This window comes from Microtus ochrogaster, chromosome 4 (assembly GCF_000317375.1).
Source record: "Microtus ochrogaster isolate Prairie Vole_2 chromosome 4, MicOch1.0, whole genome shotgun sequence".
Lineage (NCBI taxonomy): Eukaryota > Metazoa > Chordata > Mammalia > Rodentia > Cricetidae > Microtus > Microtus ochrogaster.
Window position 1 is genome coordinate 88,226,533 of NC_022011.1, and position 26,050 is coordinate 88,252,582.

The window sequence follows — 26,050 nt, forward strand, 5'->3', positions numbered from 1 at the left end:
AACTGAATACTGGTGATATTAGGTTTCTTTTAAAGGCAGGACAAGGATGTGAGGGGAGGGGGGGGTGAATAAATGCTCCTGAGTTAAAATAAACCCTGGGACTTTCAGTCTTTGTCTTGGAAGAAAAGGAGCCAGCAAAGGATTGTGACACAAAGGAGAGAGAGCATTGATTTTGGACTTTGTAAAGCAATGTCAAGCACCTTTTATTGCTTAGGGGACAGGCTTCGATGCCCTCTGAGCGCAGCAACCACCATCTTGGGAAATTCGGATTGGCCAACTTGCAAAACAATTATCCCAGCTGGACTTGTTGACTCTTTAAACAGGCACAAGGAGGGGCGTGTCCTAGATGCTCACCTGAGTAAGCAGGGGCTCCTTACCACCTGGTATAAGAAACTCTGCTTGCTTTAACTGCACTTGGTCTGGAGGAGGGGCTGGGTGAGAGCCTGGGATGGGGCTCCGCTAGGGATGGAACTGCATCTAGGCCTAGAGAGAACCCCTCATTTCTGCTGCGGTCCAGCTCTTGGTGGGTGCCACTCCAGGCTGTATTCTTGGTGCTGTAGGAAAGCAGTCTGAGTCATCAGGAGCAACCTGGTAACGTGGTCTTCTCCAGGTTCCTGCCCAGTTTGAGTTCCTGTTTTGGTTTCCTGCAATGGACTATGATTCAGAATATGTAAGCTAAATAAATCCTTCCCTCCCCAGGTTGCTTTTGATCATGGTGTTGTGTCGCAGCAGTGGGCGTCCTAACCAAGGCAGTTCTCCAGGGTAACCTTTGGAACCGTACCTGGCTTTGTCATTGGGACATTAGAAGAAGGGGTAAACATTGCTTACATCTCCCACCGGGAGGGATTTTTAGCAAGAGGTCTGTTTTCAAAGCTTAGGAAAGGAAGGACGGGAGTCATAGCGGGTTGCTTAATACCTCTGGAAACTTAGTAAATTGTAATCAGAATGGTAGAAGCCAGGTTCTGCCCACTAGGCAGCTATCATCTCAGACCAAAGTTTAACCCCTCCATCAGTGCCTGTGGGAGTCAGGAGGTACCTGATCTTTTTTTCTCAGTTCTCCACCTGGCTGAGGGCCCAGTCCCATGAGTGTGTGTAGCCTGACTCAACTATCCTTGTCTTTTAACCGTGTCAAGTGTCCCCAAATATTCAGACTCTGTAGAACGTTTGTTTTCTACCACCTGGCCCATCTTTTACTGGATGCTTCTTCAGTCTTGCAGGTTGGTGGTGGTGTTGCGGGGACCGGATACTGTCTGCTGCCTAAAAGGATCCAACTCAGTGAACAGCGAAAACGCTGCCTGTGCGTTGGTTTAAGTGGCAGGCACACTCTTCTTTTTTTCTTTTCACGCAGCAGTGGCAAGGAGGGCCGCATCTCTCCTCCCAACAGCTGTCGGCACTTGCTGCTTCCTCCAGCACGAAACCGGGCTCACGTGGCGTGTGCTCAGCCGAGGACCATCACCTGGCTCAGGTGTGCTGTGTCTTAGGCCTCCAGTAGCGCTTTGGAGGCTCGGTATGATCTTGTTTCCTGCACTGTCTACATTTCTGGTGGCGGGTGTGTCCTGGGGCAACGGAACAGCTCCCTGTACATGGGGACGGCTTATGAAGAAGTGAAGAGGGGGTGAGGGAGGAGATTGCTTAGTGAGGCAAGTCACAGAATTTCCTTAGCCAGCCTGAGTTTGGGGACAGGCTATTGCCTGGCTTGCTCATGCATACAGACCCTGCTTAAGAGGAAGTGTGGAGAGGAAGGAAGCCAGCACAAGAGGGGGCAGGCCTGGGAGCTTTGAAGCGACTAGCAATAATCTGCGTTTGTCACCAAAATGCTCCCTAGGCTCCTCGGGGTATATGTAGGGGTAGTTTTTAGTTCGTGACAACTGTGTCATTTCTCTCGCTTACAGGGCGCTTCGGTTCCGCCACAGTCTTAGTCCCCAAATTGGGGGGACCGCTATTGGTCACAGAGGCTAGCCTTGGAGGTCAGTCACTGCATAAAGTACCTCAAGGCTGGCCATCGAGCCCCGGTCAACTTTGAAAAGGGAAAGTCCTGCCCCATTTGTGTCCTTCTCAGGGCCATTCTTGTTAAGCCCCAGAAACCTAAAGCCACCCGAATGCTCTGAGGGTTGCCAGAACCTGGCCAGGATGTGAGTCCCGGTAACCTAGGTCCCCTAGCGCCCCCTACAGCTGCGGCGGGGTGGGGGTGGGGATCGGGTTGGGGAGAGCGAGCTGAGGCTGTGAGCCACAGCACCACACCCAAGACCCCACCCAGATCACAGGAGCCCCCAGGCCACAGAAACGGGGCGTGGGCCAGGGCCTGAGGCGTCCCTGGCCACCACAATTGCTCCGCCTGTGGCCACCAATTCCCCTCCCCTGGCGTCCCTCTCTCCGCCCCTGTCGCCTGCCAGTACCGGACACGCTGCTGCACTTCATCTCTTGGGGCGCTCTTCGCCTTGGCCAACCGTCGCATCCTGCGCAACTCTGGTCAGTGGCCGTTTGGTGTTGAATGTTCCCCACCAAGAGTGCATGGCTGCGGAACCGAGGCGCAGACCCGGGCCCCGAGGGGTCGCCCTCTGGGAAGCCGTGATGATGCTGTTGTACCTGGGAGTGCCTGCGGGGTACCCCTACAACCTGGACCCAGAGAGCGCGCTGCTGTACCAGGGCCCCTCCGGCACTCTGTTTGGCTATTCGGTCGTGCTACACAGCCACGGGGAAAAGCGCTGGTGAGTGCGCCCTCCCCAAGAGGCATGTGGCAGCGTCTCCGCCTCTGGGATTCCTTGTTTGAATCAAACTTTCCGCCCTCCTGGGAGATCAGAGGAAAGCCTGGCTCCAGCCAGTTGGCTCACTGGAGAGCCTTGGAACTAACTTATCTTACGATAGCAGCCCTCAGGGTGCTCCGGGTACCTGGTCCCGGGAGTCCTGAGTCCTGGGAGATGGTGATGGGCAGAGAACGTGGGCGCCACTTCCACAGCTGTGGCAACTTGGGGGCAGGGTGGGTAGGCAGGCTGGTTCACATCTGAGCGAACTTGTATGGTTCTCGCTTTAGGCTCATCGCAGGGGCACCCACTGCCAGCTGGCCCTCCAATGCCTCAGTGGTCAATCCTGGGGCGATTTACAGATGCAGGATCGGAAAGAATCCAGGCCAGACCTGCGAGCAGCTCCAGCTGGGTGAGTTGGGTCCTGGACCAGGAGATAATGAACTTTCTCTCCCCCATGGGCCCATTGCTGGGCAAATCCTGGAAGACGTCACGATGCCAGTTTCTTCTAGTTTAAAGTGCATGCGTTTCAGCTTTAACCCCGTGGCAGCTTGCTTCTGGTGATATTTGCCTTTCTCTTGCTTGCGGCTGTATTTTAGTTGATCTCAGTAGCTGGCATAGCTCTTTCAGGGAAAGGTTTGTAGGATGCCTTCTGGCCAGCCACCTCTTCTCACCCACCATGAGTAAAACCTGCCTCAAAGCCAGAGGATCCAGCCCAGGGGAGGATTGCTGAGGGCTGCACTTGCTCTTGGACTTTTCATCTTTGATATAGGATAAAGGGCACATCGGGAATGAAAAGTTAGATTGATCCTACATCCCATCATCTAGCCCAAGGGCTTTTCTTTCTCTTCCTTTGAAAAAGAAACGGATACCATATTTTTCCTCCGTAGAATATATACCATAAAAGAAAGGGAGGGGAAAATGGCGCGTCTACTGTGTTAAAATCATTAATATAGGAGGTCTAACATATAGTTACTAAATTTCCTCCCCCCAGATTCCCCTGTGAAGCAGGCCTGTCTTTGGCCCTCATTTTTTTATGTCTTTATTTAGGTTTGCAGCAACTTGAGACATGTGTGCTGCTGGGGGAGGGGAAAAGTTTCATGTTTCAAAGTCAAAAGCAAATTTGCTGCGCACAGGCCCATGGGAAAAGAAAGGGGAACTAATATCATATTTAGATCTATCTTGCTCCCAGTGTTAAGCGTTGTCGTGTATATTGCTCAATGTTTCCCCCCTCAAAGCAACCCTAGGTTATGACTGCTTTGTTTCTGCTTTCGGCAGTGGGGATCAAGCACTTAGAGCTATGGGTTCCTCCTTCAAAATTATGTATGGAGGCTTAACCTTACACTTCAGTGGTACATATTCAGTGAAGATAGGGCGAAAGGAAGGGTTTCATGTGCTGTCCATAGGGATGCGCTATCATCTATGACGATGAGTTAGTTATAGGCAATAATTGGGATTTTTCTTTATCTGTAAATGGGCTATTGGAGATTACCTTATTTTGTCTTTACTTCCGTAGTCATTTCCATGTTGTTTTCTTGTTTTGTTCTTTTTGTCTCTTCACATGTTGACTTCAGCGCCCATAAAAAGGCAGGAATTGTCTGCGCATTGGCCTTGGCTGAAGCTGATAGAAAAGTACAAAGGCTATCGAGGGAGGGAAGACACGGGGGGGGGGGGGGAGAACGAAGAGGAGAGGGAGAGAAATAAACACATTCTAGTCAGGAAAGTAAGAGTTATTGTGAACCTTAATTCTTTGTGAAGGAGAGATGGGCCTCAGAGCATCATTAGGAACCCCTGGTCCAAGTGGGCAGACCGGGGTGCATAGAAGACTCACAGAGCTGTGGATTCGCAATGATTTTGCAGAGTATTTTCGTTGCCTGAGAGAACTGTGCAATGAAGGAAGCCTTGATCTAACAGAGGCTTCCCAGGGTCTCCGGGCCTGGCATTCTTTCCAGATCTGTGACATTACAACTAGTGGTAGCTACATCCTGCCTGGAGGGCACTGGATCTATTTATGGATGCTTGTATTTAACTGGAAAGATCGTGCCCTGATAAATTATATAAGCTTTTAGATGAGGGCAGCTGCCAATTAAGGAAAACCTAAATCCACCGTATAGGGCACAGAGACACTGAAACACAGTAGTAGAGACAGAAGGGGCATTACAAGTTCTAGGATGGATGGATAAAGGGAAGGAAAAGTCTGATAGTTATCAGCTTGATTAGTGGGTAGAAGAGTTAGCAATGGTAAGCCAAAGCGATATTTCTCACCTTCAACAACTGAGTCCATCACAAAAATGCCGAGATGAAAGAGACAATTGAGTGTAAGGTCCTAGCCAATTGATTGGTTCCCGTGTCAAGTACGGCAGCATTGAGAATATTTTCATAAGGGAACTGACTGAAGTCATTTCTCAGGGAACATTACGATCAATACAGTCTCAGCTTATACAAGAAAAAAATGTTTATTAAGAACAAATTCAAAAGTAATTTAAAGCTGTGAGGTAAAATATGGATGCTAATGTCCAAAAAGAAAGTTTAAAAAGTCACCAGTTGATGAACAGAATGATATTTAAGACTGTAAGGTTTATAGACTATGGACTATTACTTAGGAACACATTGTGTGTGTGTGTGTATGTATGTATGTATGTAAGTATGTATGTATGTATGTATTGTGTCTAGAGAGGAAACGGAAAGCTACCTACATGCACACACAAAATCCTCTGTATGATTGAGCTATTTATAATTTTAAAAATATTTTTATTTATATTTAACTATATTACATAGTTATATTATGAATTACTATGTTAGCAATTACATAAATAATTGTAATTATCTTATCTAGAATGTGAGTGATTAAACCAAAAAAAAAAAAAAAAACCACTTAGCTTAGCCAGACTTGGTGGCATATGCCTTTAATTCTAGCACTCAGGAGGCAGAGGAAGGTAGATCTTTGGGAGCTCAGATCTAAGCCAGCCTAACACAGGAGTCCAAGGATCGCCAGAGCTACATAGTGAGACCCTGTCTAAAATCTTGCTTCCCAAAATACTTAGTTCAATATCTGATACATATCAGACACTGAGAAATAATTTATTTTCTACTTAAAGTATATGTGGTATCTGCAACAAAATGCTATCAAAATAAGTAACTAGGGTCAACTAACAGCCTAAAAATAAAATGTTAGTTGTATAAACAAAAAATATAACAAACTGAAATGAAGCAAAATGAAAAAGAAGTCACTTAGCCCATCCAAAATAAAAAGAAGTTGTAAGGTAGAGAGCTATTGGAGCTATCTATCTCAGTTAGTAACCGCTTGTCTCTGGAATACCGTTACTTTTTATCACGATTCTAAAGGTGTCCAGTCTTGTAAAATGGTGCCTACCAGCTGTTTGGTTCAAAATATCCATCATGAGGTGTTTGCAAGTCTCTGTAGTATGTCAGACAAATGGCTGGTTCAGATAGGCGCCTATGCTCTCCCAGCTTAGCCTGTACTGCATATCATGTTGTATTCACTACAGCTATAATCAGAGTCAAGCAGGCATACACATTTATCTGGCATGCTCAGGGGAGATGTTGGCAGTGCCCCCTAGCAGACCCAATTGGCTGCTGAGGTAACACTGACAGAGTTGCTTCTGTAGCACCCAGAGTGTTTTCTTCCTGTGTTCTCTCTCTCCCTCCCTCCCTCTAGCATCCTGCCTGCCTCAGAGGTGGCTGCTGTTTTTTACCCCCTTACTGCTTCCTCCCATGGACAAAAACATGGTCTTCCTTCAGGAGGCCCTGGGACTACATCCACTTGTGTCTAAATAGTCACAGTGATTTCCACATGTCCACTCAGCTGCTCTGTGCCCTTCCTGGGGGCTGTTGAATGAATTGGGTCTCTGATAGCTCCTGAGTCAGGGTGGTAAGAATAGTGACTCAATCTGTACATTTAAGCATGGTCCATGCTTAAAATCCAAATAGTTAGCCAAGCAGAACACAATAGCAAGGCATGAATTGATTATCAGATCTATCTGGGTATCAAAAGACACTCTGGATTTTTAATACTTCATAATTACCACAGATAGTCTTTCTTCTACCCCCTGGGTGTGTGAGTCTGTGTTTCTGTGTGATCCTGTGTGTATTTGTGTGTGCGTCTCTGTGTGATCCTGTGTGAGTGTCTCTGTGTGTGTCTTTGTGAGCCTGTGTGTCTCTGTGTGAGCCTATGTGTGTCTCTGTGTGATCCTGTGTGTGTGTGTCTCTGTGAGCCTGTGTGTCTCTATGTGATCGTGTGTGTGTGTGTGTGTGTGTGTGTGTGTGTGCACGCCTGTGAGCCTAGAGAAGTAGCTCTGAATGACTGACTTACCTGGTCATAGAATCTATGAATTTTAGTAGTCTCTGGCTACATGTGGCTTTTGAGGACAGGAAATGTCCATAGCGAGTTTTATTCAGTAATTGACCTAGTAGATGTCTAAGACAGTACAAAATTAAGAGTACCTCATGAAAGAGCTATCTTGAAGTAGTATTGATAGTTCGATATCTTGAATTGATTTAACATTCTTTTTACCTCTGTAATATGGCAGTCCTTCAGTTAAAAATGTCGTGTGAGCACACATTACATTCCTGTCAGACAGCACGAACCCCCCTGCTCCTGTGTCTGCTCTCTTGGTGAGGAGGACCCTCACTTCCCCTGCAGATGCAGAGTTCTGGCTGCTGAGCTGTTAGGCTTCCTGTCTGGGCTTCTGTTTCTCTTGCTGGAAGACCAACAGTCCATAGCAACTTGGTCACTGTTACCGGTTTTGAATATATTTCTGGAAATAACATTGTCTTAGGAAATCAACAGTTTCTGTATTTTATACCCTACTTGGGAACAGGTCAAGTTTCTAAGCATTGCATCATTTCTACCTGATTAGCAGGAGTTAGTAATACTATATACAAACACCTAACTGTTAAAACCTTACGTATATTCTGAGCAATGTTCTTTTTGTTTGCAGCGAGCTGAAAATTATAGCTTATAAAATTAAGATTAATAAAGTTTGCTCATATTGAAAAATCATCCCTGAACACAGAAAATCATGGTATAGGATGCCATTAATAAACTGAGGTTAAAAGGTAGAAGCTGGGGTTGGCCAAATGGCTTAGCTGTTGAGGGTGTATATCACGGTGTCAGAGGACCCAAGTTTAATTCCAGCATCCACATCAGGAGGCTTACAGCTACTTGTAATGATACCTGTTCCAGAGACATCCAATGTGTCTGGTCTCCAAGAGTAGCTAAACCCATGCCCCCCACCACATAAACACAATTAATATTTTAAAAGATTAGAAGTTCCCAACCCCTCCCATACTAGAGTTCTCAAAGGGAGAGATGTCCTTCTAATTGGAGAGATGCTTTCTTTTTATTATGATTATTTTTCTTTCTTTAAAATTCATTTTACATACCAACCACAGTTCCCCCTCCCCTCCTCATGTTCCTACCCACCTTCTTCCCAATCCCATCCACTCTTCAGAGGGTAAGACCTCCCATGGGGAGTCAACTAAGCCTGGCATATCCAGTTGAGGCAAGACCAAGCCCCTTCCCCCTGCATCAAGGCTAAGAAAATGGGGCACAGATCTAAACAGAATTCTCAACAGAATAATCTCAAATGACTGAAATACATTTAAGGAACTGCTCAACACCCTTAGTCATCTGGGAAATGCAATTCAAAACAACTCTGAGATACCATCTTACACCTGTCAGAATGGCTAAGTTCAAAAATACCGATGACAGCTTATGCTGGAGAGGAGGAGGAGTAAGGGAGCACTCCTCTAGTGCTTGGTGGGAGTGCAAACTTGCACAGCTGTTTTGAAAATCAGTATGGCAGTTTCTCAGAATACTGAGAAACTGGGAATCAATCTACCTCAAGACCCAGCAATACCATCCTTTGGCATATACCCAGAGGATGCTCAATCATACCCCAGGGATACTTGCTCAGCTATGTTTATAACAGCATTATTCATAATAGTAAGAACCTGGAAACAGCCTAGATGCCCCTCAACCAAAGAATGGATAAAGAAAATGTGATACATTTATACAATGGAGTATTAGCAGTAAAAAACAATGACATGATATTTGCAGGGAAATGGATGGAAGTAGAAAAAATTCATCTTGAGTGATGCAAATCAGGCCCAGAAAGATAAACATGAACCTTCACTCAAAAACTGATGGAAGCAGATGCAGAGATCCACAGGCAAGCACTGGGCTGAGCTCCTGGAGTCCAGTGGAAGAGAGGAAGGAGGGATTATGTGAGCAAGGCAAAGGAGAGGCAGGATAATGATGGGGAAACCCACAGAGACAGCTGACCCAGGCTAGCAAGAGCTCATGGACTTTGAATTGACAGCTGGGGAGCCTGCATGGGACCCAGCTAGGCCCTTTGAATGTGGGTGATAGTGTGTGGCTTGGTCTATTTGCGGGACTTCTGGCAGTGGGAACAGGATTTATCCCTGGCCCACAAGAGATGCTTTCTTAAATCCATTTCTTTTTGATACATGCTTCTATGCTCATTGGCTAATATTTCTAATGGCTAAGATACTTTTCCTTGGCAAATGATCTGGGTCCAGGTATTACTAGTCCATTGTGCATGTCACTCTTGTATCCATCTGGTCATTAGCTGAGGGAGACTGAGAGACCAACTCTAAGGACGCAGGAACAATAGTACAATAGTTTGCCCACCTGTACATTCATTGTTGTAGGAAACTCCAATGGGAAGACCTAGGGACAAGACCAAAGTAGGAACTGAGACCCATGTGGGGCCCGAGGAAGTCTCGCTAGAGGAAGAAATCATAAAATAATATGCCACTTAGGGTGTGGCCACTGGTTGGTTCCCATGCTGCAGGTATGGCTCCAAAGCCTTGTACATATGGGCAGTTAATTGCACTTGGTGGATTATTAGAGACAGGAAGAAGGGTGGTAAAAGGAGGAGCAAGAGAAGGAGGAAATAGTCGCATGAGGAGAGGAGGGGTTAGAGGAAATGAAGATACACCTGTTTATATTTCATTGCATATGTGAACAAAATTCTCACAGAATAGGAAAGAAAAAATATGCCAGTCAGAACAAGCATTGGGCATGGAGGTCTCTGCGAGCACTGTACCGCTGAAGAACTGAGAACCAGGCAGGATGGCCTTGCAGAGTGATGGATTACAGAGGTGATCAGATGATTTCTGGAACAATTTGTGACTTGAAACTTTCCTGTGGGGTTTACAACTGGGAAGTGGATGTTCAGATTGTGTGTTTGACACTTGGGAGTCTAGTGTAGGGTAACGAATATATTGGAGTCAATGTTTCAAGCTAAGAGTGGTATTACAATTATAGGGCAAACCTCCTGTGGTAGAGGTTACCGAGTCCTAGGACAGTGGCAGGTGTGCTGGGGAAAAACCGGAGTTGTAGAGATGTTCAGAGGATGGATTCAGAAACACTTGGTAGTTTTTGAATGAGTAACACTAGGGAAAAGACATTATCAAAGATGTCACTAAAGGTTCTGATATGGGGGTACTGGGCAGATAATGGTGATAGGTACGCCAAAGAGGTAGGACAGCAGGGTTTCTGGGAAGGCACTGTATTCCACTGGTGTGAGGTTTATACATCACAAAACATAGATACCTATGAGTTAGATTTTTATGCCTGAGGACCAGAAGACTGTATCGGCAAGGCAGAGTCAAGGGAGATTGACGCGGAATGGGTGGTCAATGAGCTTAACCTGCAAACTGTAGGGGTGCAGACCAGGAGATGAAGGGTAGACCCTGGTACTCCTACAGCTAGAGAAGGGCTTTCTTGCACTCAATTCCACTTCAACTTCAACTAGCCAAGGAGCTTTAGGAATACCTGTGCTAGTGGCCCAGTCTCTAATTAATTGTCTCTAGGAGTCCATTCAAAAGGGGGATGCAGGAGTTTCCAGAGGTTCAAGGATGATTACAATGTTCATCTATGGTTGAGAACCTCTGGAGACAAAGGGAGGGGCCTCGATAAAGACAGAGCTAAGAGGCAGCGAGAGAGTCAGGTGCCCCTGGAATTGTAGAAGTCGGAGGATGAGAGGGTTTTGAGAAAGCATCTGTGGTTGGGAGTGTTAAAAGGTTCTAGACATCACAAAAGATAAGAACGTAGGTAGTTTCTATGGGTGAGAGAGAACAGAGTCATTCATAATCCTGGGAAGACTAGTTTTACGTGGTGGCTGTAAAGACTTGAGACGTGAAGAGCGAGAGCAAAAGATAACCCTTCCTTTTGGGTTGTTCCTGAATAAGATGTGATTGAAGCCACAATGAGATCAAGTCTAGGTGGTGAGCGAATCATTAGTGACAAACTGGCAGGAGCCAGGATCAGGTCCATCTGATAGGTTTTTTAGAGTGGGTGGGGCTGAGAAGGAAGCTGGTTTGCACTGGTTTTGATGACCATATGGGAAGAACTCAGTGTAACTAAAATGAGTGGATACATTTTTCAGAGTTAGTAGTACTTTACAGACTTTGTGGCCAGTTTCAGGGTTCCCCCAGAGGGACTGAGTCAGCCTACATTCTGAAGACTTAGTGACTTCTCTCCAGAAAATGTCATTACCAACCTCGAGAGGTCGGTAGTTTGGAAGTGACTGTCTTAATGAGCAGAAAGTTCCAAGAATAATTCACTGTGGGGAAACAGAACATGGAAATGGGTTTGTAGCAACTGGATCCGGCTCCATAATTCCTTTTTTATAAAAATATCCTTAGTTTATACCTATCTGTTTTTAAATTGTGCGAATTCCTTTTCAATTTTGAAACACTGTACTTCATAGTGAATGTATTCAGAAACAATAAGAACATTTATTTTTCAGACCCTTTTTATTTGGAAGGGTGTCTATGTCTCTGAAGTGAATTAGAGATGTTCTTTTCAAATTTCACCTTGGGCAGAAGCGACATCTTGGTGGTTAAGGGCTCAATCACACCTGGCCCATAGACAGTGTGGCAGTTTGTAGCCCCTGTGGAGTCTTTCTAGCATGGCCTCACTCTGGGCTCAGGCTGTTTTCCTGGGAACGTTGTCTAGTGGGCTTTATATGTGATCATTTTTGCGTGCCAACTACGGTTTCTGCAATGTTTTATTCTAGTCCTTTCAACTTTCTACAGAGAAATACCCCTTGATATATGGCATGCCGCATCCTGGTGTGAGTCTTTAATGGCAAGGAAAATATGACAGCTCCTCAATAAAACTCATTATCCTACCATCTATAGCCCCCCTCACCTGTTCTACCTGACCAAAAAAATAAAAAAAAAATTAAAAACTGCATAGCATTTCAACATGGGCCACTCTAGGTTTAAGGGCAAGCAAGTTTTCTTGGATTTAGTTTCTGTTTAGAATTTTGATTTTTGTCTTGCTTGAATGGGTACAAGTGCTTGCTGTGTTGACTAACAAGAGGTTGGGACAGGAGAATCAACTCGAGGCTCCTGGGCCAGCTGGCCTGCAGTACACAGGACAGCCGTTAAGAAAGAACCTGTCTCAGCAAAATGGAAGGCTTAGAAGGCTGGGAACGACCGCTGACATACGGTTTCTAAACTACACATAGGCACCCTCCTGACACACACACACACAAATATATTAAAACTTTAAGTTATTTAAAATGGCATTCATTTCAGTTTTTCAAATGAATCTTTAAAGCCAAGAAGTTACCAGAAGACTACAAAAGTAGGATTTTTTTCCCTTTAGTATTTTCTAATGTCAGAAGCAAATGTTACTAAATTTTAGTAGTAAATTATTTTAGAAATAGATTCAGTACAGAATCAGCTTGTTAATAATGCCAGCATTTGAAAGGCTAACACTGAGAAACTGGCTGTTGGTGTTGACCTTTCTCCCTGTTGCCACCCCACCTTGATTACCCCTCCCACACACACACATGTAAGCCTTCTCTCCCTGTTAAGACTTCTCTGCATTTGATGCTGGAATTCATAATACTTCAAGAATGCTTTGAAAAAAATTGTTAATGCATGTGTTTACAGCTATTAAAACACACTCCGTGCACAGAAAGAATATAGTGCCCAGTAGAGTGATTCTCCATTGGAGTACACTTCCCCTTGTAACTATTACAAAGAGTTGTTTGCGTTTCCTGGAGGACTCTGAAGAAACTTGTGACTAAGAGACCAGCAGAGACCCTGGACCTAGAATCAGGTCTGCACAAATGACCTTCTTTTCTACAGTTCTGAGGCTTCAGAATGGAGGACCAAGTCACATTTACAGAGTTTCAACTTCACAACACGGTGATAATGGTCCACAGGGAGCGTCTCTGTGGTGGGCAACTGTGATAGAATAGAATAGAATAGAATAGAAAATAGAATAGAATAGAAAATAGAGTAGAATAGAATAGGAAAGAGTAAGGGGACCAAAGCACAAAGCACCTGGCTTTGCCAGGCCTGTGGATTCCCGGATCACACAGAGACTCTTTCACAGAAAAGCATTTAGAACCTGCCCACTAACCATTATCAGATTCTGTTAGCCATCTTAAGACCACCTTTAAATATCTCTTTTGAACTCAAGAAAATTATTTGGAGAGTGGTCTCTTGTTTTGACAGTTAATTCAATAATTTCATTTTTGCTTGGCTCTAGATTCTCAGGAGGGAAAGTCTTGGACATCTGACAGTTTTCATGTTCTACGCCACCTCTAAAATGCTGGCGTTATGGCTTTCATTAACACCAAATCATTCAGATTGCCTTTGAGTTTCTAAATGTCCCTGCTATCTTTTGGAAGAATCGCCGCCATGTTTAATATGATGTGTGTGAAGATCGCATGTTTTGAGCATAGTTTGTATAATATAATGGACTTAGTAGTAACTATGTTTTGATAAGATAAACTAATCGAAAAGGCCATTTGGGTTAGAGCTGGAGGCTGCGCCTCAAATCTCACAGCACTGTGAGCGCCCCCTGGTGTCTAAATTAAAATCAGCAGAAGGCAATTTCCTGGGGGAGTAGGAGCATTTGCATTGTTTTTTTTTTAAATTTATTTATTAAAGATTTCTGTCTCTTCCCCTCCACCGCCTCCCATTTCCCTCCTCCTCCCCCAATTAAGTCCCCCCCTCCTCAGCCCGAAAAGCAATCAGGGTGAACACCTACTAGGTGCTAGGCAGTCGTGGATGAGCTGGCGTCAGTTTCTGTAACCTTCACCTGTATGTTTTGGTAGGCTTTATAAGCTGTTAATTTCATCTGTCACTCTAGTTCAGAGGATCTTTTCATTAGTAATTATTACTTCCTTGAAAAAAGATATCTGAAGTTAGTGTCTCTATAGAACATAGGACAAAACAAGAGCTGTTCATTTTTTACGATTGACAAAAAAAAAAAAAAAATACGGGCCAGTCTTAAATGTATGACATTTATTGTGCAATTGACTAGAACTTCAAATTCGAAAGACAAAAGTAACTCAGAGTGAGGGCTTTTGTTGTTTTTCTGAAAGCTGAAACTGTGTCATAAGTTCTGAAAGAGCAGCTGCACTTTCAAGAGAGACTTACGCAGTCTCTTACTATTCAGGGAAGCGGGACTGAGCGCCCCTACCAAATGTCTGCTGGGGAAGCCACGGAGCAGTGACAAGGGTAGAAAAACCAGACAAACCATGACACAAAAAGTCCCAGCCTTCCCCCACTGCAAAGCACCTGAGTCAAGTCCTCAAAGGTCCAAGGCAAAAGGCCCTGGAGACTGACCTTTCCACTGGGACCTTAGTTCTTCAGTAGAAATGTCCCAATACTGAAGGTGACTAACACATAGAGAAAGGGCAGGGCAGCAGGACAGGGCTCCAGAAACTGAAACTCTTCATGAACAATGCAGAGTTGACTTGATGAGTTCTGTAATGAGTCTCAGGCCAGCTTTGGAGTTAGAGTGAGCCCCCGTCTCAAATACAAACGTTTATTTACATTCTGTTCAGAATTGCTATATTTGGCACATTCTCAGATGGAAAAACAGATTTAGGATGTGAAATTGAATTCAGCTAATTCACACATCTGAGTATTTGTAGAGTCCTATTGCCAATGTTTTAGAGTCATGGGAAGCAACATAAAGATTGGTTTTTTTTATTTAAATTCTAAGGTTTTGATTTACTAGCTTCATAAATTTAGTCAAGTTCTTGGTTCCTTTAAGACTCAGTGTTGGGGGCTGGGGAGATGTTTCAGATGGCAAGGTGTTTTCTGAGCAAGCATGAGGACCTGAGTTCAATTCCCAGCATCCATGTAAAAGCCAGGCACTGTAGCAAGCCTCTAATCTTAGTGCTGGGGAGGTGGAGACAGGAGACCCTGGATCTCACTGACTAGTCAGTCTAACTAAATTGATAAGGTCCAGGTTTTGTGAGAGACACTACCTCAAAAAATACAGTAAAGAGCAGTGGAGATTCCTAGGTCAACCTCCGACTACACATGTGTGTATTCACCCATGTGCACACACCTGTGCACACAGGATTTCACACATTCACAGGACTACATTTTCTCATGAATTAAGGGATTAATGACGCATCTTTTGGCCTTATTGTGAGAATAAAGTGTTCATAATGAGGCTTCCCATAAAGTAATGGGTGATGTCTATTTTATATAAGAGGATTATGCTGTGACCTGTATACAGTTTAGTGTATAACCAAATCCCTTAAGATCACATTGGTAATATCATCTGATGCTCACGTATGTTCCAGGCTCAGTTCTTGTCCAGACACATCACATGGCTCATTTCTTCCCAGAGTCCCTGCAGAAACCCCACAGGTCCCAAGTGACTTATTATCTTAAGTTCCTCTTCTCCCAGTCACACTTGGAAAGAACATCACACTCAAGTGCAATTTCCTCCGCACCCTCGGTTACTGTGTCTTAAAACTTAAGGAATTAGTGCTGTGGAGGAGAGTGGGGAATAGAAACAAATGAACGTTCTTCCATCTCTAAGTTTGGTGAAAACACTGTAGTCCTTTGCTGTACCTAAGGGGTTATGGCGGTGGGGTAAGAGATTTCAAAGTCCTCCCTCCATCCACAAATATGTACCAAGTGCCTGCTTGGTATGTGAGCGGCAGGGTCCTGCGCTATGAGAATGCTGTGGTCAAGACACAGCCAGTCTCTACTGCTTGAGGTAGTGGGAAAGATCACATCTCTCGTCCTCCGTGGCCTCTACTCGATTTTTGGAGTGTTGGTAGTTATACCAAGAAGGTGAGAAGCAAAATAAAAGTGGGAGGATGGAGAGAACCCGGTTAGCCTTATATTAACAATCTTATTTTTGTTCATTAAGATAACTAATTTTCATTTATGTATACATTTGTATATCAAATTTTCTTCCCCAATTTGAAAAAAAAATAAGAATGAACTTAATTCTTAGAGTAAAGGAGACAGCTTTACTATGGATTTTCCCCTTAATTCATACTCAGCTGTGCTAAGAATTAGCCATTCTAGTGCAAAAGAGTAGAGAAACATTACATGCTAATCTCCACTCCTCTTTTGTACTCAGGCATGCTAAGTACTTTTTCAATCAAGGGACTGATTTGGCTTGCTCGAAGTTCAACTTAGTAATGCATACGCTGACATGAAAACTGGATTACGAATCATTGCAGCTTGACATTGGGTCAAATAAAACATGAATTCATTTGTGGTCTCGTCAGGAGCATTTATGAAATTGGGTTTTGTGTGACAGTCTGTGCAAGCATCACCTATGTCCAAATGAATAGCAGATTTCTTCATAAAGAAAACAATTAGTGTTAAATTGTCTGTTCCATTATGTAGCCACAATCTACTAGGACAGAGGTTTCTGTTCAATTCCTTCACATGGGTTAAGCATAGCGGTTGAGGGAACAAATTTCAGAGAGCTGTGGTTCTCAACCTTGTAGATGCTACAACCCTTTGGTATACAGCTCCTTGTGTTGTGCTGAACTTCAGCCTTAATATTATTCCATTGCGATTTCATAACTGTAATTTTGCTACTGTTATAAATTGCAGTATAAATATCAGGTATGCAGGATACCTGATATGTGACCTCTATGAAAAGGTCCTTTGACCCCAAAGGGTCTCAACCTGAGGTTGAAAACCTCTGTCTTAGAGACCTGAGAAAACCGTAGGATGCGGAGGTCTTGTCTTTTCTGCTGAGGTTCTTCTGGCCCTTTCAAAGAGTTTGGGGAAACTCTTCCAGAAACAAGGAAATTCAGAGCTGGGCGGTGAATTGAGGACTATTCCTGGAGCTGTTTCTGTCTACCAGGTAGTGCTCAAAGTCACTCTGTGTTGTCACTGAAGTTGAGGGTTCCCTCTCTAGGAAGCCCTGTCAAGAAGGGAAAAGAAGAAACAGCATGACATGGATGTGGGTGGTTTGTAGGTGTCTATGTCTACGCAAGTGTATGCATGCAAAAGCAATTCCTTACATTTGTATTATTTTCATTCCTCTGCAGTCTGATAGTCATAATTTGGACACATATTTCAAGACATGCCACACAAATAGAAGATGGGTTTTTTTTCCATTTATAGACTTCTGTTTTCAGCACATTGTCTGGGTTTTGTGTTGGGATGGAATGATGGCCAACATGATCTGTGCTCGGCCAAGATGAATAACGTCAGTGCTAACCCTTGGAGGCAGAGCACACAAACAAATGTCTGTAGCTAATCCCAGACAAACAAGGCCCTCCTTCCTACTGGTTAGCAAAGCAACCGAATTTCTTCCCAATCGTAACCTATGCCAGTAAGAGCCTTTGCTTGCTAAGTCTTTTCTGTAGAGTAGATAAAATAAAATATTTATGTTATTTATATATTGATATATATTATATTTTTAATTATCATAAATAAGAGATCTTACCTCTAGATTAGTATCTGTTATTTGGAACCACATACTAACACATAGGAAATGCTCTTTCTAGTGGTCCTTCACCCCAACCCCCACACTCCCCACATCCCACTCACTGCGTGTTCATTCTGTTCAAGAGCAACTTAATCTCACAACTACAATACTGGGAAAGTCTGACCTCATTGAATGTCATGTAAACATCTCTTGTTGTGGCTTCTATAGGGCTCTCTGTTCCACTTCTACGAATCATTACTTTTAACACAGAATTCCGAGTAGGGGAAGACAGGGACGTTAGGCACACTGGAAATAAAGACCCTAGGGCCTTATGAGTTCTCAGAAGACATTCTAAAGACAGATCATATAGAAGTGTTTATGGAGAGCTCCGGAAACCCCAGATACAGAGAGACGGGGGTGGGATGATAAGAAAGGGGGCACAGTGTGCAGGAAGTCAGGCGGTGTCAGCAGTCACTGGCATCTGCAGGGCTAACACTCCTGAACAGGAAGCAGCTTGGACAAAACAGATGATAGCTTCACTTGGCAAAGGTGTCTCTAATGTTCATTTAAAACCATAGGAAACAGAACTCCGCCGAGAAACACATAACTGCATGCAGTATGCTATTCTTGCACGTATGAACTTCTGGGTCATTTTCAGCTAGCAATTTGCATGATATCATTTTTGTGGTTCCAAAGCACTGTGTTTGTTGTCTTTAAACTTGGGCGACTATCTCTAGGAGAGAAGATTTGTTTGCAAATGTCAAATATAACCTTGAGGCAGGCACCCATTTTTCTCTACATGCCAACAGTGAAGGTGTCATTAGCGAGCCCATGTGCTCCTGTCTAAAAACAGCAAATGAACTGGAGGTGAATTAGCGGGGTGTTCACTGTAATTTTAGAAATAGTTTGATAATTGCAGAGGTGATATGTCATTGATTCTTATGGTAACAGAGCTTCAACTGCAGGCAGACTGGATCTACCTTTGATGATTGTTTTTGATATTAATTTTTTAAATGTTGGTAATATTAGAGACAAGTCAAATTGAAAACTGTATCACAATAAAAATTAAAGTTTCATTTGGCCCCTTCTTATTCCTCCTGTTTTGGTCTGGTCCATGTTGCTCCGGCAGCTCCCCATGCTAGAGTGGTCTTACCCTGTTGATTGATACACAATATAGACATCTTTCATTCCTCGGCTTTCTTTTCTTTCCTCCTCCTCCTCTCTCCTTCCTCCACTAAACTTTCTTTTATAATTTTCACATGGAAAGCTCCATGTCCATCTGGTCCATTCTTTGTCAGGGTTTGGGCTAGAGCAAGTGCTCTCCTGTTGCTTAGCAATGCTCTTTCTCTGGACCGATCTGCCTTCATCTCTGTCTATCTCTCCTGGACTACTCTATTAGTACTGGAAGACAACATCGTTTTCCAGGAAGCCAAACCAGAAAAGCATTATCCATGTTCTGTTATAACCATGCTCCTGACATGACCCGGAGCAACCCTTGCAATAGACAGACTTGGCTGGACCCACAGAATAAGACTCCAGAAGAAAGTTTGGGAAACTTCCTTCAGCTCAGTTGTGTTGAAGGATTAGGTATTTCTATGATAGTCCCAAATATCTTCCTATACTTCTTAACACAACATCTTTATGACTCAGAAAAGCTAATACAAATGATTTCATTTGAAATATAGCATCCTTATTGATGCAGGAACTGTGGAGTTTCCCAGAAAGCTGTACAGAGAGTTAAGGTTAGAAGAGTAATCAGGTACCTAACAATACAAAGACTAGTGCAGGAATTTTTGACATAACAGTACAAAGACTTCGTGACCAGTGTTCAAAGTAAAGAAGTCCAGATTCTTGTATACTTTCCTTAACTGGTTGCTGCTAATGCATTTATCTGTGGTTGTAACTGAGCACAGAATATTCAAGTGTTGACTGAAAAGAATAAAATGTAAAAATAGACAAAAGAATCTATGACACTCATTCTTTCTCCATTTAATGATCAGAAATGACTTTAACACAGAGTTTTGCTAGAACTTCAGCTCAACAGCTTGTTCTGGCAAATAAAAAAATTCATCACCGTAAAAATAATTGTTGTATATTTTATCAGGACTATGTCCCATCTGAGTATTTCCTCTTTGTTGTTTTTTTTTTAATTTTTTAATTATTTTTTGCAATTTATGCATTTGCCAAAGTGTGCCTACTGATGGTTTTTATTGACCACTGACACCATTTTGTTTTCAAAGACCTTTTTATTGCTATTGAAAACAGCAGTCACTCCACTAGGTCTAGAGCACAGGGCACTCTATTCCAAATGCTACCACGTGTTGTATGCTGTGCATTCTGTATGCTCAGTCACCATTATCCAGCTCTGTTAAATGGTCCTTCAGTTGCTGAGGACATTTTTGAAAGTGCTCTAGTGACGATGCTTATATTGATAAATGAGCAAGGCAAAAAGCACAGATTCTTTCCCAAACATCAACCTCTGACTCTGGCTCAAACGGACCTTCCTCGTCTTGTTCAGGTTAATCAGCTACCTCCTGTATCATGAAGGCCACATCTTCATGGTGTCTTCATCGCTCAGAGGTCATTTAAACAATGAACATTCATCACGTGTGGAGAACAACTCTGTTGGCAGAGAGTAACTCACTTGAGCCCTAAATTGTACCCTGAGTAGAAGATGAGACAGAACGAGCTGAAGAGAAACTCTGGACAAGAAGTGCCCAGCTTTAACTACTCTATTCTTTTTAGGATAACATTGTTTTCAGTGATGGTGACGGTAAACATATCTCTAAATGCCGCAGGTAGCCCCACTGGAGAGCCGTGTGGAAAGACGTGCTTGGAAGAGAGAGATAACCAGTGGCTGGGGGTGACACTTTCCAGACAGCCGGGTGAAAATGGATCTATTGTGGTAGGTGTTAAAGTGGGCCCACTCATCAAGATCCTGGAATCAGACTTTCTAGGTGTGACCTTCACATGTTTGTTGTGCTTTTGTTTTATTCAGACTTGTGGGCATAGGTGGAAAAATATATATTACATGAAGAATGATAATAAGCTACCCAGTGGTGTCTGCTACGCGATGCCTTCGGATTTGCGAACAGAACTGAGCAAAAGGATGGCCCCGTGTTACCGGGGTAAGCATGGCATGATGTCGCTAGGTGGAGAGAACCCCTTAACCCCAAAAATGGGAGGAGAAAGACCACTGACCCAAATCATTATGGACAAGTTAATTAAAACAAGCAATTAAGTCAAGCTTTTTTGCTTGTATACACAGGCTGCCTCCCCCTAAGGCAGGGCTCGAGAGGCCCACGTGCATAGGTTTTTGAAACAAAGGCATGGTTGCCATTTTCTGGAACCAGCAGTACAGAACCATCCATAGTCAAAGTTACAAGTGGCCATAGCCCACCCCTTGATAAACAGGTTTAATCATAAACAGGTATGAGCCAGGTGTGTCTTCACTGTGAAATGGATTGAAGCCTAAAATGGGGGTAGACTCGTTCTTCAAAGCAAACGAAGGCTTTCCGTTGGCATTTCTTTGCGTTTTCAGTTCCAGCTCACAGAGGAAGACCTTTGATACGACCATCGTTTAACATAGAGCCGCCTTCTTTTGTTTACCAGTGCAGTCGCCGTACCCTATAGAAGCCCTCTGTGCTTTTGAAGAGCAACCCTTTAGGTTCATTTGAATAACTGTGGAAGCTAGTTGATAATGATCCTCTTTTAGACTAAACTTATTTTCGAATCACTAAAAGCATGTCTAATGCCTAGGAAACACAGGATCCCAGTCACTATACATATTGGGGGTGCCCAACAGTGTCTTCACATGGTAGAACTCAAGCAACTTACTACACCTCTTTCTTCATGGTGACTTTTTGTCTGTATATGAAAGCAATGGCAATCTACCCTTTGGGCAAACTTCCACAACAAGCTGTAACGTTAAATAGAACCCTCAATGCTATACGTATACTATCCTTGAGTCCTTTCCTCTCAGACTCCTTAAGAAACTTGAGTTATGGGGGCCTTCTATTTTCCTATCTTGGGACACGCCCATAATCTTTCATAATATTGCACTAATTTGCACTCGTGCCATCTTTGGAGACACTTCTCATCTTTTCGGTACACAGCTATTCTGACAAATAAGAATCTTTCTGGATTTTATCTGTATTCCCACTTGAAAGGGATCATGACCAGGTGCTCTAGACACTAATCCTTCACCTCGTCAAGGAATACATATGAGCTGGGAGAAAGGGAAGTAGGGAGACATTGCTTATACTGAAGTCTTGAATCCTTTTAAAGACTCCTTAGAAGCTACTAGAAAAAAAGAAGGAAATGGAATCTAATAAGAAGTATTACCTCTTAGGACATGTGGCAAAACTTTCATCTGATGAAGAAGCAGAGGGGAAAATGCCCTTAATTGTGATTCAGGATGATAATTTGTATCTTAATACAGGAGAGCTGAATGGTGTAAATTATGATAATTATTATTTTCAAAAGTGAAGTGCAAAATACAGATCCTAAGGATAATGTCTGTGAAGACCTCTGAGAAAAATAAATTATGGAGATGGATATCATTACCATGAAAATTAATCCTAAAAAAGTTAGAAGACTGAGTTAGAAGGGTCTTAGATTCAAGACCAGCCTGGCTGCCCTCTGTGTGTGTGTGTGTGTGTGTATGTGTGTATTCTCAATTCATCTATATCAATATTTTATACTTTATTTTAGATTTTGTGAGAAAATTTGGAGAACATTTTGCATCATGTCAAGTTGGAATATCTAGTTTTTACACCCAGGTAACAACCCGATATTAGCTACAGGTACTGCACATGGGTAGCAGTGTAATTCTAGGGGTTCTCTAGACTCAAAATTGAGTAACAGTTGAGTAATATCTCTTAAGCTGTAGACTGTTATCACCATATTTGTTCCATTTAATGTCCCATCTATAATTTTATAAAATTAACATGCAAATGACTGATAGTACAAGATCAACTAAAATCCACACTCAAATTATCACCTCCGTTAAGGACTTAATGGACACCTAAAATAGCTAGTTATTTTGTTAATGTAAGAACTGAAAGCATCTACCCAAGTATATTGCTTTTTATTACTAATTGAGGGTGAGGAAAATATGAGTCTGTGTTTCATTAATATTGTGGTAGTAGTAAGGCTTAACAGCTTGATTATACCCTTGAAAATCAGATATAATCCCAAACACTTGTTACCCAAAACTCTAAAGTATTATATATGAAGTCAGAGTTATATCTATCCCTCAGGTTAAATAATAAATGTTTCAGGTTCTCTCAAAAACCCATCACAACTTTATAAATGGTTTTTTTAACCCTATGGAGATAATACAGCATTGTTTGGGTTGACTGTTCTAGACATGTTAACACCTTTTACAAATGCTTATAATAATTCTTCTTTAGTTTATGGAATAATGATATTGAAAGTTCAGAATCACTTAGAAAATAAACTATATTTTAATTGGAATTGATTGCTATGGTTTGTTATACAATAGAGACAAGGACCTCCTCTCTCTCTCCCTCCTTCCTAGTTGTGATAAAATATGCCCTAAATTTCACAAGCCTTTTTATTATCTGTGCTGAAATTGTTAGGGACATTACTCAGTGACTTTCGCAAATTGAAATAAATTAAGCCCCCATTTCCTCTCCGGTAGCACACGATTATCCTGGTAACGAACCCTAATGAATTACACAGAGATGATTGTCCTTCGCTGACCCACAGCACCTTTGTCCCCAAAGCTTTACTTTATTGTCTAATGTCCCTCCCTACCTTTGGTAATTGAAACCCACTGAGAAGTGTCAAGAGAGTGCCAGAATTTCTCCTCTAAAATTCTACTGTAGTGATTCTGGCTTTTTAGCATCTGGTTTTAAATTAATAAAAGTTGTCATTTCAGAGCTTCAGTGTATAATTCATTTCCTAATGATTTACCTAGAATGTTGTATATTTTCCAGAGGTTTGGGGTGGTGAGATCTAATTTTCAAATGATGATGAGTTTTCTTTTACAGGATTTAATTGTGATGGGGGCCCCAGGATCATCTTACTGGACTGGTTCCGTCTTTGTCTACAATATAACTACAAACACGTATAAGGCATATTTAGACCTTCAGAATCAAGTAAAATTTGGAAGTTACTTAGGTACTATAAAATTTTGAGAAACTCAGATTGTTTGTGCCTTAGAAATTATATGTGCTATTCTAAGTATCCCGTCGTGCAGTAAGGTCAGACACTGTCTCTATTAAGCAGAGAGGCAATTATGTTTTCACTAATCCATATGTTATGCTGACGTAGGTGACTGCAGTCGTCACCACTATGATTTTATATAGGAACTGTTGAACACTTACTGTAGATGTCTGCCCCAGCCCTTCTTTTGAAGACAGGGTCCCACTGTGTAGTCCTGGTTGTTTTGAAACTCTCAGAGATCTGCCTGCCTTTGCTGCCTGAGTGCTGGAATTACAAATTACAAATTAAAAACTTCTTGGGTCCCTAGGGAGTTTTTAAACCAACTCTGTATTAGTTCACTCATCTAAACATTTGTCTATGAATGCATAATCATAAATTCTTAGACTATCAATTGAAAACCAGTGGGCCTTACAAAAGCATTCTAGATAAAGGAGAACATTAAGTATATATTCTAACAATTATTCTTTCACGTTTTCCTTATCAACATTTATTTTTGTTTGGAAAGATTATCTTAGGTTGTTTCTCGGGGTTTAATCATCTTTATTGCTCTTTTCCTCCCTGTTGTTATTTCACAAAGCAAGAGTATTAAACTTTATCACCCATATTTCTACAAACACAAACTTTATGGCATTGTTTCCCTTTACAATAAGATGCATGTGTTCTGCAGTTCCTTATAAAGCATAGGTTTGTTTAGCCCTTATGTGCTTGAAATGTGAACATCATGTGCTCAGAAAGGGCATTAATGAAACAAGTAGCATTTTTATCATTCCAACAGAACCTATGACATTTCCTTACCTGTGAATGAAAAATGTCATGACTTTTTTTTTTTTGGTAACATCCACATAATAGAAAGATGAAATGTGTGACGATTATCAGATTATCAGTGCTGGAAGCTGGTTGCTCATATCACAGGGAATAACCCACCAAGTGTCAATGTCATATGCTCAATGCTGAGAGCTTGGCAATGCAAACCTACAGTATCGTTTTTTATAACGTGTATGTTAAAATTGCTTTAAATGATGATTTTCAGTTAATAAAAGTTTCTTGAGCCTCTACCTAAAGTAATAAGAAAAGCAAAGAATTAGAAAAGCACATGTCTATGGTGAATGAAGTCTCATGTATTTCTCTCCTGTAATGAAGGCTATTCGGTTGGAGCTGGTCATTTTCGAAGTCCACACACGACTGAAGTCGTAGGAGGAGCTCCTCAACATGAGCAGATAGGAAAAGTGAGACTTTTTTTTCTCTGTTTCTTCACAAAGTCTTGAATGGATTACATGAATCAGGCGTTAACGGGAAACTGTAATCATTTTCATGAATATAAGATTACAACGATGAGCAATGCATTGCATTGGTCAAATTTATGTAAAATATATTTATAGCCCTCAAAGAGATTGAACTGGAAACCTTTAGAGGAAATCGTATAACTTAAGTGGGGCTTGGTTCTGAGTAAATTGCTTATAAAGATAGATGCACAGAGAATGCAGTATCCGGTTATTATTTAGTAAAAGGGAGTTGAGACAGGTAACACCACATGGTAAGACTAAAAAGAACAGATATTCTCTAGGATAATTCCAGTTCCATATTTTTCTGCATTGCCATGTGGACACTGGCGCTGCATTTTTTGGTAAACCTTTTTCTGTGCTTTCTCTGTGGTACCCAAAAGTAAATTCCTCAGAGGAGAGTGTTGGAAATCAGGCTTACTAATATGAATATTTTATATCACTCTTAAAATTTGTAGCATTAATAATTTATTGAACATTTAATATTTTTATATTTGTCCAATTATTTATTATACATGAATTGATGTTTCAGTTAAATTAGTTTTTTTAAGTCTGCTAAGGAAGTAAACGTTTTGAATTCTTCCCCCACTTGCAGGCATATATATTCAGCATTGATGAAAAGGAGCTGAGCATCATCCATGAAATGAAAGGTAAAAAGGTAAATATGTCTCTGCCTTTGGGGTCGCTGAGGACTTCCGTGGATAACGCTGTCTTCTCATTGCACATGTGCTCTGCTTTGGAACAGCTCGGCTCATACTTCGGAGCATCTATCTGTGCAGTGGACCTCAACGCAGATGGCTTCTCAGATCTCCTTGTGGGGGCTCCCATGCAGAGCACCATCAGAGAAGAAGGGAGAGTATTCGTATACATGAACTCTGGCTTGGTATGTCTGAGCGTCTCCACCCTGGAAGACACAAATTATAATTCAGACTGAAACAGCTCTTCTTTAAGGGTTCTGAGACTACAGGTTCTTTTTGAAATTTGTGTGTGTGTGTGTTTGTGGGTGTATACAAGCACATGATGTGTGTGCATGCATCTCTATGCATGCCATGATACATATGATGTGTGTGCATGCCATGGTAAATATGATGTGTGTGCATGCATCTCTATGC

The 26,050-nt window shown here is 42.3% G+C and overlaps 1 protein-coding gene across 1 annotated transcript in view; it reads left to right on the plus strand.

Annotated features, from left to right (window-relative positions):
* Positions 1-2,315: 2,315 nt before the first annotated feature.
* Itga4 (integrin subunit alpha 4) overlaps positions 2,316-26,050 on the plus strand; it is a 71,280-nt gene continuing 47,545 nt past the window's right edge. The window contains exons 1-9 of the mRNA XM_005346630.3: positions 2,316-2,708; positions 3,032-3,153; positions 20,265-20,371; positions 20,465-20,594; positions 22,180-22,247; positions 23,484-23,613; positions 24,799-24,884; positions 25,534-25,596; positions 25,684-25,821. Coding sequence (XP_005346687.1) covers positions 2,512-2,708; positions 3,032-3,153; positions 20,265-20,371; positions 20,465-20,594; positions 22,180-22,247; positions 23,484-23,613; positions 24,799-24,884; positions 25,534-25,596; positions 25,684-25,821 — 1,041 coding nt within the window. The 5' untranslated portion in view covers positions 2,316-2,511. The remainder of the gene's footprint in view (positions 2,709-3,031; positions 3,154-20,264; positions 20,372-20,464; positions 20,595-22,179; positions 22,248-23,483; positions 23,614-24,798; positions 24,885-25,533; positions 25,597-25,683; positions 25,822-26,050) is intronic.